The sequence below is a fragment of the Anguilla rostrata genome, chromosome 15, assembly GCF_018555375.3.
Source record: "Anguilla rostrata isolate EN2019 chromosome 15, ASM1855537v3, whole genome shotgun sequence".
Taxonomy (NCBI): domain Eukaryota; kingdom Metazoa; phylum Chordata; class Actinopteri; order Anguilliformes; family Anguillidae; genus Anguilla; species Anguilla rostrata.
The window spans coordinates 10573278-10586041 of NC_057947.1; the positions used below are offsets into that span (position 1 = coordinate 10573278).

The 12764-nt window shown below is 46.1% G+C and overlaps 1 protein-coding gene across 5 annotated transcripts in view; it reads left to right on the forward strand.

Annotated features, from left to right (window-relative positions):
* The first annotated feature begins 6604 nt into the window (after positions 1-6604).
* LOC135241174 (glutaminase kidney isoform, mitochondrial-like) overlaps positions 6605-12764 on the forward strand; it is a 48565-nt gene continuing 42405 nt past the window's right edge. For 3 of the 5 annotated variants that reach the window (XM_064311335.1, XM_064311336.1, XM_064311340.1), the window contains exon 1: positions 6606-7062. In XM_064311335.1, coding sequence (XP_064167405.1) covers positions 6767-7062 — 296 coding nt within the window. In that variant the 5' untranslated portion in view covers positions 6606-6766. Of the gene's footprint in view, positions 7063-12764 lie in introns of all 5 variants that reach the window. The other 2 variants (XM_064311339.1, XM_064311337.1) reach the window with 2 other exon arrangements.

Here is a 12764-nt window from a genome sequence, read left to right on the forward strand (position 1 = left end):
TCTTGTACGTTTGTCTAAGGAGCAACAGCTTTTGCTGATCTTCTGTCTGCTCCACATGTATCACTTTCGAACGTTCCACGTCGTAAATTTAGAGGTGTGGGCCCCTGGCTGCTGCAGATGCAATGAGTGACAGACTGGCAGGAAAAAGTCTACGGGAGGAAATTCTCCTTTCTGCAAAAATCGGGTGGACTGCCCTGACCGAGCTCAAACAAGCGCTGTCTACCTCACCCTGTCTCGTTTTGCCGGATCACGACAAGCCTTTCGATCTTCTCGTCGCGGAAAAGGACGGTTTCATGTCTGCCGTGTTAACGCAGACTCACGTCGACAGACAGCGTCCAGTAGGATATCACTCTGAACGCCCGGATGCTGTGGCACGAGGTTTGGTTCCGTGCCTGCGCCCCGTGCCTGCGCCCCGTGGCAGCGGCCGCCGAGGCTGCGTCAGCCTGCGCTGATATTGTGGCAACGCGCCCCCCCCCCCACCGTTCACGTTCCTCACGCGGTGCGTTCTCTCATCACGCGGGCACGTACCGCACATCTCACACCCGCGCGGCTTCTGCACTATCAGAATGTGTAGCTAACCGCGTCTCACGTCACTCTGAAGCGCTGTACTGTTCCCACAGAAAACGACGGCGAACCTCATGTTTGTACGCAGGTGGTGGACGTGCCCTGCAAACCACGGGCTGACTTGCTGGATGTTGAACTCCCAAACTCTGATCTTATCTTCTGTGTAGACGGCTCCGCTCAGCGATCTCCCACAGAGGGTCATGCGCTCTGCACTCCTCTCTCTGTCTCTGAAAGCGCTCGCCTGCCCGCTAGTTGGACTGCGCAGGCAGCTGAACTATTTGCGCTCACTCGAGCCTGCGTTTTAGCAAAAGGGAAGTCCCTCACCATCTACGCTGGTTCGCGGAACGCCTATGGGATCTGTCATGATTTCGGCACTCTGTGGCGCAACCGTGGTTTTCTCACTTCCTCTGGCAAGCCTATCATGCATCACGTTCTGGTACGCAGACTGCTAGGTGCCTTACCGTTTCCTTCCAGTATTGCAGTGTGTGAATGTCAGGCTCACACTAATAATTCTGACCCCGTCTCCCAAGGTAATGCGATGGCTGAAGCGGCTCCTGTCTCCCCTCTTCTGCAGATGGCTTCCGTTCCGGTTTCCCGCGATCCTTTTTCACTTCATGACGTCTCCGTCTTACAAGCAGGGGGCTGACGAATGTGAATGTCAGGAGGTGAGCCTGACAAGCCGCCAGCTTAGCTGTGCTGATATCACGGGGGATTGGTTGATTGGGATTCGCGTCTGGCATGCGCTCCAGGGTAATTGATTGATTGCGGGTTGCACTGGCGGGGAAGCGGCGCAGCTGATTCTCGGTGAAATTAGTTAATGGGCCAGGTGATAAAGAGGGAAAGGAAGAGGCAGAACGGAGGGGGAGATGCCGGATGAATGAATGGGTTGCCTTGTGTGAGGATTTTAAACTTTTGGTTTTTGAGTTATTTCGCTTTTGCTTCTGCTTCTGCTTTTCTGTTTCTGTGTGAGCGTGTTTGTGGGTTGCGTGACCGGCGGTGGCTTACTGGAGGGTAGTCCTGGAGGAAGAGAGACGCTGCACTGGTCCCGCGAAAAAGAAAGGGGAGGCGAGGAGAGACGGCGCTGGTGGCACCAGGCGAACAGGCGGCACTGGGGGTACCCCGGACCCTGGCAATCCTGAAACCACGTTGTGGGGGTGCGCGAGTCCCGTGCTGGACGGGGGTTCAGGAATTGAACCAGTGCCTGCTCCCTCCCTAACAGCAGTGAGACCTGAGTTTGGCGGCGACCGGGACCAGGCCCGAGTGCGGGGCGCGGCAGTGTGGTCCGGGACACGGCCCAGAAGCCTAGGAAAGAAGCGTGGACGGGCTGGAGGCAGCGTGTTTTTGTTTGGGTTTTTTATTTTGGGATGTAGAAAGGCCCAGCATAGAGCCGTGGGCCGGACTACATCCCACCCGTATTTCTTTTGTTACTGTTCAGTGTGTGTCCTGTGGTGTGTGTGTGGTTGTGAGCAAGGGCATGTAAGTGAGAACCCCTCAGAGTTGGTGACTCCCCCCCCCCCCCTTTAGATGGCTGAGTGGGGTCTCCCCTCCCAGAGCGGGACTGAGTACAGGAGAGCCGGAGTGGGGATCACTATATGGTGACTATATGGTGTGCTGAATGTGAGCACGTGTGTGGGGTAGTCCGAAGTGGCTTACGTGTGTGTGCTGTGTTGAGCGGTGTGTGCTCTTACCTGTGCTGGGGCTCCGCAGGAGGGAAGGGGGGCCACAGGCGGGTAGCGGTGTGTGGTAGAAGTAGGGAGGAAGTAGAAAGGGCTGGGGTTAGTGCAAGGTTGTGGCGTGCTCTGTTTTTATGAACTGCGTAAAACCTGTAAAAGAAATAAAGAAATTTGCCTTTTACTTACCTCACCCTGCTCTCCTTGTGGTGGGTGGGTTCCTGTTTAAAAGGGAAAAGAAAAACCTGATTACTGTCGGGTGGCAGGAGGTAGCGTGCGCAACTTCTGACACGAAAAGCAGAAATGGTTAACCACGTGCACTCTCTCTGCAGATGGCGTATGGATCGACCCGGCTGGGCGTCCCGCCCTTCCTAAATCCATGTTTCCCTTCCTTGCGAAATTGACACATGGTGGATCTTGTAAATAATTGACACTATGGTGGATCTTGTAAATAAATTTTGGTTTTGTCCAGGATTCCCTGTTTTCGCACAGGAATACTGTTGGAAATGTGTTATATGTGCAACCAACAATGTAGGCCATGAAATATGATGGCCAGCCACCATCTGAAGCTCAACCTCAACAAAACTGAGCTGCTCTTCTTCCCGTACAAGACCTCCTTGCTTCGTGAACTCTCAATCACGGTTGATGGCACCATAGTGACTGCCTCTCACTCTGCCAAGAGCTTGGGGGTGGTCCTGGATGACCAACTGGACCTCAAGGAGCACATCAAGGCAACATCAAGGTCCTGCAGATTCCTCCTATACAACATCAGGAGGATTCGACCATACCTGACGACGCACTCCACCCAGCTGCTCGTCCAGGCTACGGTGACCTCTCGCCTTGATTACTGCAACTCTCTCCTTGCAAACCTGCCAGCTTGTGCCATACAGCCACTACAGATGATTCAGAATGCCGCTGCCCGGCTCATCTACAACCTCCCCAAATTCTCCCACGTCACTCCTCTGCTGCGATCACTTCACTGGCTACCGGTCGCTGCCAGGATCCGATTCAAAGCCCTGACCCTTGCCTACACTGCCGCCAACAGGACAGCCCCCATCTACTTGCAGGACATGACTCAATTCTATGTGCCTGCTCGACCACTCCGCTCTGCGGCAGCAGGGGGTCTTGTAACCCCTCCCACCCACCCAAAGGGATCACAGAGCTTCTCCACCCTAGCTTCCCAGTGGTGGAACGAACTCCTCGTCCCTCTCCAAACCTCTCCCTCACTATCCATCTTCCGCCGTGGCCTGAAGACTCATCTCTTCAGACTATACCTAGAATAACCACCACCACGCTGTATTAAAAAATTTTTTTTTAAAAAACCCTTTTTCCTGTCACTTGTTACATGTTGCCCCATTCCTGTACTTCTTGGTAAATTGTATTTGTCCTAATACTGTAGCTTATTCTTCTGCCTAGTTTGGCTTTGCAGATGTTAGACCAGGATAGTGTTCATTGTTCTCGGCTAGAAATAGCTGTACAAAATAAGTAATTGTACCTAACTGAACCCGTGTTCAGCAGTTGTCTACGATCATGAAAATGCACTTCTTGTACGTCGCTTTGGATAAAAGCGTCTGCCAAATGAATGTAATGTAAATGTAATGTAAATACAGATGCCAGCTTCGGCACATCCGAAGCCAACAGGCCCCTTTGAGCACCTGATGATTGATTTCATAGAGTTGAACCCCTGTCAGGGTTACAAATACTGTAGAGTAGCTGTGTGCACATCCAACCTGTTTTTAGGCCAGGTGCAGGATAAAAGTACATGTGAAGATTGAAGGAAAATGGATATCCGCACACTGGATTACAGCTCACAATACTTCATTGACTAAAAAGCACTGTTTCAACCCAACAGGGTCTTCATCAAGCAAAATGGGTTACAAATATTGTCTAGTGATCATAGACGTGTTCTCTAAATGGGTAGAATGTTTTCTGTGCAGAAAAGCAGATGCAGCAAGCGTGGCAAAAGCACTGATGCGCGAGATAATGCCCAGGTGGGGTCTGCCATCGAAAATTTCAAGTGATAATGGTCCGCATTTTGTAAATAAGGTACTCCAAAGTTTAACCACAAGTCTGCACATCAACTTAAAGACGCATTGTGCCTACCAATTATCATTATCAATTTATATTATCATTATCAATCTATTTTATTACTATTTTTCTCTATTGTTTCTCTTGTAAAGCACTTTGAGCTGCATTTTATGATATGAAAGGTGCTATATAAATAAAGTTTATTATTATTATTATTATTATTATATTACCACCCAGCGAGTGGAGGCGCAATAGAACAAACAAATCAGACTCTGAAAATAAAAATGACGAAGTTGATAGCAGAAACACAGTTGTCCTGGGTCCAGGTACTGCCCCTGGCCCTTATGTATATGAGAGGCATAACACACAGAATAACTGGTCTTTCTCCTTACGAGGTGTTAACAGGAAGACCAATGAGAATGATCGACACTCCCTTTCCCCAAAACAGGTTGACCCTGCAAGGAGTGGACGACGATACGGTAGTGTACTGTGTGGCACTCAATAAAGTGCTAAAAGATATGTTTTCCAGGGTAAAGGTGACCCTACCTGACCAAAGAGAGATGACTCATCACAACCTGGAGCTAGGGGACTGGATCGTGGCGAAATATCAATGCAGGAAACATTGGCACCAGCCCAGGTGGCGAGGACCATAGCAGGTGTTGCTGACCACGCCGACCGCAGGGAAAGTGGCAGAGAGAGAGGCGTGGATTCACATGTCACACTGCAAGAAGATCGACTGCGATGAGGCCACCCTGGGCCAGACAGCAGCCGAGCCGTTGGAGGACCGAACTAGCTTTTCGGTATAATCATCCATAGTTATGGAATATACAACACTCAAAAGGAATTACAGGCCTTATCCACAGTGCTAGAAAGACACGTGAATGCGTCTGATAAAGTGGTTACTGCCCTCGCGACTGAAATGGGTGAAATTAAGGAAGTAGCGATGCAAAATAGAATGGCTCTAGATATTATTTTGGCAAAGCAAGGAGGTATGTGTGGAGTAGTGGGAAGTGAATGCTGCACTTACATATCTGACTCCTCAAATGCGCTAGAAGAATTTCATGAATCAAACAAAAAAGGCATTGAAGAATTGCATAAGAAGCAAGGTTGGAATTTTCTTGAAGGGTTCGATGATCTGTTCTCAGGGCAGTATTGCTAAGATTTTCGTGCCAATAATTCTTTTCTTAGCAGGATTGTTTGTAATATGTGTTTGTGCACTAACCTGTGTCGGAATGTTAACAGATCGAGCCCTGTCCTCTCCAAAAAACCTCTCCTTTTAAATGTCATAAGAACAAGTTGTTTTTCTTATCCTTATAAGGAAAAATGGAGGACAAGATTGATGGGCTAGAGGTGTATAAAGACACGACCTGCCCCACGTTAGGGTAGAGTCATCCTATAGCACCACTTTGAGTGTTTTATGGGCGTGCTCTCTTCAGCTGAATAAAGCAACACTGATTGACCACATCTCTGCCTTGTGGCCAGTATGGTTCTTTGTGAGAGACTATAATTTCCACGACAAAACACACTAAATTTTAACTGCTAAATAATGCATCTATATTGTACAATAAAAAACTACAGTCAGGACAGAGGTATAGGCCATACAAAAAGAGTCAAGCAATCAGTGTTGCATATGAAATACATACGTGCAAGTGCATGTATTTAAAATACATGTAGCCCATATGTACATATAAACAATGTTAACAAAATATGTTATATAATTATAGTGTGAGCATTTATAGGACTTGACGTACTTTTGTTATATCATGTAGTAGCCTAGTATCAACACTTGTATACACTGTTACATTACATCAGAGGTTATAGGGGCGTTTAGTGATTTAACCCAATAGATGAACGAATGCGACGCGACTACAAATTGTTGACGGCAAGACTCAAAGACGATAATGTTTACGAACATGGACAATAAATGAGAGAGCAAAGTGACTGGCTGGAATTGGAATCAATAGACGGAGGAGGGGTGTGGGTGTGTGTGTGTGTGTGTGTGTGCGCGCGCGCGAGAGAGAGAGAGAGGCGGGGGGGCAGTATTTTTCCACAGCATTTGATTAATCTCAATCTCAAAATTCGTTTCCTAAATCCTTGTTTGATCACGCATTCATCCCGTCGCCGAATGTGTGTACTTCAAAGTAGCTGTAAATGGGTTCAGTTTTATCCCAAAGCCAATGTCCTTCATAAAGCCACTTGCGAAAATCTGTGTTTTCGCCGGTGTCCACAACGAAGGTGATTGGTTGAACGGTGAAAGACACAATATCTGCCCAATCAGAATGTTGTTAAATTAAAACGTCTTACTGTACTTTGGCCAATGAGATTCGCATAGGGCGTGACTCGCCTAGACTCCTTCATCAGCGAGGGAGCCTTTACAGTATTAGTCATAACACGCATTTCACAGAGCGTGCAGGATCTTACATTTTGACTACCTAAGAAGCACTATTTTCCCGTCTTATTTATTTAGACGAAAATTTCCCATCTATTAGCTCGACAGGATTGAGATGTTACAGTTTAGGTTGTCGATAGTTCTGAAGGAGTTGTTTCAATCCAACCTCAAGCGTCCTTTGACAGGTATTGTAAGGAACAAAGCGTCACCAGCAACCATCTGCTTTAGCACCGCCTGCCCCAATGTCACAGCGCTGCCAAGACTGAACCCCCTCGCCGGTGGGTCCCGACCTGTGTGGCGTTCCTCATATGGGATCCGATCATTTTGCACGGAGAGCGAAGGTGCTGTAGCAGCATCCGAGGCGACCAAGGATGGCGGAACCGGTAACGTTAAAGAGGCGGAAGCTGAAAAGTAAGTAGATAATGTTGACAAATGCATGCTCGTAGTTAAAAATTTAATAAAACGAGGTGAGCCAACTAAGCAAACGTTGGTTATCCTGGCTGCAATACAATCACACCTGTCAGATTTGACTGAGATCAGCGGAGTAGTTAGCATGCTAGCTAAGGATTGAATGAAAGCTTTATCCGGCCTGCTAGCCTTACAGCTATTTAAACACGCCACAAGAGATTAACTTGATACCCTGCTATATTGTCGACATACACGCAACTAAACAGAACCAACCAGCTGGCATGCAAGTCGTTTGTTTAGCGCTCAGGCTATCGGTACGTTTGAATTTTCATTAACGTTAGCTTGCTCACTACTTTAGTTAAGTTGTACGTCGCGCGGGGCAAAGTTGGGTGGTTCAGGAGAAATGGGTTCAGCAGGGCTGTCTCACGCTAACGTTATCCAAACACATCTCACGCCAAATAAAAAGATTGCAACTAAAAACAAAGCCGCCCCCTCAGGCTGTTGATTTGTTTGACAGCGCCGTCTTCTCCCTGGTTCGCAATCTCATTCCCCCATCAATCCCCCACCCTCTTCCCCGTTTGCAGTATCAATTGCCCCCGCCCGTGAACGCAACAAATCTCACTCCAGCCGTCTGACCAAAGTTGGCAAAATTGGGTGTAAGTTGGAATTCGAAAGTAAATGTTTCAGAGCCAATGTGGAATGTAAAAAAAAATGTCTCCATTTTGTATTTCATAATCAGGCACTAGGTTGCTGGAATAACACTTTTTGGAAAAACTGGCTGCTAAAACGTTTGTTACCTTTCAAAATGTTTGCATTAATGTCAGTTGATGTTCTTCAACAAGTTTAAAAGGCACTTGTAGTAGTTTGATGGAGCAGTCAGTCGTTGTGGTTTTGAGATGTACTGAAAAATTAAGTTAGCCATTGGGATATTAATGTTGGTTTGTAGCGAACCATCATTTGTTAGATATATCTCGGCTACCTCTCAATGTCTCAGCGTGTTGTACTGAAATCGCTGGTTTTGATTACCCTGTAACGAAAATTACATCATCACTGCATGCTTAGTGCTGTGACCCTGGGGTAACTCAGCAGGGTTTGTGCACTTTGGTGTAGTATCAAAAGCGTTAAAGCAGTTGCAAAAGCAGTTATTGAACACCCAATCTATGAACTGTTTTTATTGCCGTGGGGTTTTTTTTAATGGAGTGAAGAGCGGAAGCGGCACAGAGTGTTCTTGACCCGCATGAGCAAAAGTGCTGTAAATAAGTTAATCAGTAATCTTAATTTTTGTGAAGCAAACATCACTGGGTGCCTGTTTTTCGACAGTTTATCTCTTTCTCTAAGGGGGTGTGTCAGGGGTGGTGTCTGAACATTGTTTTGGGAACAAGCAGGTTGAGGGGGTGTTTGTTGTGCAACAGTCCCTCTTACTAAACTGTACACATTGATCACGTACTGAAGCTTGTGCGCAGTGCAGTACATCATTGTAACGCTCTTTCCTGTTGATGTCGGACTTGGGCTGATTTTTGGCCTTTTTATTATGCTTCCGTTTATAATCCCTTAGTCGCATTTTAAACATTTTCATTGTACGTGTTAGAAGTCTCTGCACAGCCTGTTCACGTGGGTGCTTGTGCGTGAGGGAGTATTACCAATGTAGGGAATCACAGAACCAGCAAGAGGCAGAGAGGAGCATGCTGGGATTGAACTGGTGGCTTGCAGTGGGAGATCGGAGGCAGATGGGTCGGCAGCATCGCTGTCCCTCCATAGCCATAACAACCAGCAGAGACAGCTGCACGCGTTCCCGTAAGCAGGTGTTTGGTCCAGTGCAGTGGATTGTGATAAATATACCCCCGTTCTAAACAGGCTATTTCCAGCATACGCGCTCCAGTGTGTTTGCGCACGTTGTTAGCACCAGGTGTATCATCGCTCTGCATTGATTTAAGTGAATGTCCACATCCCAGAGGATAGCACACAGGAATAGATGAGAGAGAAGGCGGCACAGAATGGGGGCGTGGTGCGGACGTGTTTATTAATCGGGGAGGCGGAGCCTTCCGAAGGGTCAAGGTGTGATGACTTCCTGTGCTTCACAGATGCATACTGTATGCCATTTAGGACGCTCTTCCTTCCTTGCCTTGCTCATCAGTTTCATTAACGCATCTGTGTTTTCTGTATTGTTTTGTTTTCGTCGCTGTACGATACTATATATATATATATATATTAATCCAGTTTACTCCAGCCTGTTGATTCACTGGTAGTCGTCTCAGTTTTAGCTCACTGTGTCGCTCTGTGGGAAAAAAGACATAGCGGTTTCTAAAGCTGCCGTGATTGCAAGGGTTTGATTCCCGAGAAAAAGCCGGGAAATTCTTTCAGATGCTTGTAAAAGCTCCTGCAGCATGGGCTCTATCAATTACGCGCTCAACAGGGCCTAACCACCAGAGTAGAGAGAGGCTATTTGTACAGGGACAGTGTACTGCCGCCGCACGTTTATGCCCTCTATTGAGGGGGGAAGAACCGTGTATTTATCTTGACTTAGGTTGGCTACACGCTGGGCTGAAAAGACTGTTAAACTTGGTATTTTGCATTTTAGTATTTGAATGGGAAAAATATTGAATATTGCAGATGAGATGAGAGTAGGGAACCAGTTATATTTAGAGAGAGACTATTTAGGGTCGTTGGAGCTCTGTACGGAGTCTGTGTTTTTGGCGCATTTTGTAATCCGCAGACTGGCATCTGGGAGACGAACGTCTGTGGGCCTCCTGCAGCGTGGGATGTTTTTCTCCCGTGAGTTCAGCGGGGTCTGGCCACAGACGCGTTAATGGGCGACTTCCTGACAGGAAGGCTCTGGCTGCGTGTCTCGATTTGATGGGCCGCTAAACGCCGTGACGTTGCCCGTGATTGTATTCGACCCGTTCCTGTCATTAATCTCGTCCGGTAAATCGGTTAGCAGTTAGCTGCCGCTCGCGCCATTCACAGTACCTGCTACAGACGAGTATTGGGAATGTAATGCCAAGCACACAGGGTTGAGGTCATTTTGCCAAGGTCACTCAACCGTGTGCATGAATGTCAATGAGCAGCATTGCGCCTGACTTTCACCTCTGGGACTGACACTTCCTGCATGCTCCCAGATATTGAGGTAATGGCCTCATCTTGGATAAAGTGAACATCTTTCCACACAGCTTGTGCAACGCGACTTGAAGCTTTATCGTTCATATGTACCGTTGCATTGTCGTTCCCATATCAACATAGTTTTGATTACCTACAGAAAAGCAAATATGCGACTGCTGTCTCTGATTTGATAGCCAGCTTTTATCTGCTCTGTTGTGTTTGCCCTCTTGTCAGGAAGATTGATTAAAGATATCGCGTAGGTGCTAGTGCCAGGGAATTGGGAATGGAGGCTTTTTATTGTGCACAAAATAGTACATATGTTTTTGGACAAATATTACTTAAGCCTAATATTAATGACAAAAAAGTGGTGATATTTTAGCGGATAGTTTTTTAAAACTTTTTTATTTTTCAAACAAACAAAAAAACTTCTTTGCAAAATTAGTTTGTCCATATTTTTCATTTAGGCCTAAACTTTATCTGCCTTCTTCCAATAATATAATGAGTTGAAATTAAATAACATGCTTTGGATGTTATTCCAGTCTGACGTAGTTTCTGCCATAACCTAAATACAAAATGAAATATTTTCTCAGCAGCACTGGATAATATTAGTTTTTAATGAACTTCAGCTCAGCAGTCAGAAATGGTTTTCGCTATGTTGTGATCCCTAGTGTCATTACGTTTACATTACAGGCATTTCGCAGATGCTCTTATCCAGCGCGACATACAATGCATCTGTTTATACAGCTGGATATAGGCTATACTGAAGCAATGCAGGTTAAGTACCTTGCTCAAGGGTACAACAGCAGTGTCCCACCCAGGAATCGAACCTATGACCTTTCGGTTGCAAGCCCGGTTCCTTACCCTCTATGCTACACTGCCGTGTCAGCGTGATGAAGCTGATGGTGGGGAGATGCATTGGCAGACCCATCCGGCTCCCCTGAGAAATATCCATAACGTGACTGAGCATGTCGGGCTGCAGCAGTGGGAGAGACGGGGCTGTCGGCGTATGTGGCTGTGATATGTGGATCTGCTGTGTGTGCCGTCAGTTATGCTTTCTGCATCGCGCAGATGTGCGTCTGTCAGCGTGGAGCTGCCCTTACTGCTTACTCTGAAGGTCGAATTTCTCCAGTCGTGCTTCCTCCTGAGCTCAGATTTAGCCGGGCGCCATGTGTTAGCTTACATTTGCTGGTCGGGTGATGCGGTTCCCTTTTTGAAACGCCTGGTACTGTTTTAAAATTCTTAAATTTCTCTTGAAATTCTACTCGCGGTTCTTTTGGTGGTGCCTCAGTTTTTTAGAAATGAGGTTCCTAATTCCAGTGAAGACGGAAAGAGAGAGAATGACTGCAGTAGAGGGAGGAGTGGGGTGAAACAGATGCTCTGTTCTCAGGCATTCATTTCATTCATTCATTTTATTGAGTTGTTTTTAAAAAATCCGATAATCGAAAATCGGAGTAGTAGTTTGCCACAATATAAACAGTTGGGGATATAAATCATACATAAACCTCAGGGATCCAATAACATGATAGTACACACAAAGTGGATTAAAAAATGAATAAGAGAAAAAAAACACATTCCTTTAAATATGTCCACGAATAAATAACACAGAACATATTATATTTATTTCAGAATATACTAGATGAATAGAAAAGTCAGTAAATGAATAATTAAAAATAATACTTATGATATATTCCATGCGCACAGGAGGACACATCTGTGGCATTTTACCTGAGTGTTTAATCCTGGTGTTGTGCTGTGTGCTAATCCTGGTGCCGTGTAGTGCATTCTGGTGCCATGTAAAGTATTAGCGCGGCATGCCGGCATCCCTTCGGGTGCGGAAAAGTACTGGGCCAACCTCATGATCCGCAAGGTCATGCGCCAGCTCGTGCCAGCTGACAGGAGTTCGGTTGCATTTTTAAAAAAATCTATCCCAGAATATCTTTCATGTTTTTAATCTTTTTTCGTTTTTATTTTTGTACAAAACGGTTGAATTCTGCCTATTAGAGCTTTTGTAGCTTTTGGTTGGTTGGTTTGCTGTCTTTCTCTCGCTAATCGAGGAAGATGGCGCTGCGTTCGTTAAAGCAGCACAATTCTCGCCCCGGCTCTCTGGACAGCACGCGCTCCCTTGGGTTGTTTAATGAACCGCGGAGTGGCAAGTGTTCTTCCGGCAAAACCAGGGCTCAGAGCTAACATTTCTTTCCAAGGATCACATGTCCTTCTAAGCTGAAAATTTTAGGAGCACACTAAAACATCCCAATTAGTAGATGTGCTCCCAAATTATTTTTCCAGTTAGCTCCCCAGAAAGTGTTCCCTTGGCACTATTAGTGCTGGAGTGTGAAGACTGGGACTTGTTATTATTGTTAAAAAAAAGCTCTACCCGTTAGAGAGGTTTGCTGTTAAGGTAGTTATAGGGCTGTGCATGTTTTTCTCTCATATTTATTTTTCTGACATTCATTATTTGTCAAATGTCAGGTGATACGGTGATTATGTTGATAACTGTCCAAGGAACACAGTGTTTTGCTCTTTGTAATACACAAATGTAATAAAATAATGAAAACAGAATTATTAGTGAAGAGCCAGTTCCCAGAAGCTTCGATGGCCTGTGTTTTGCA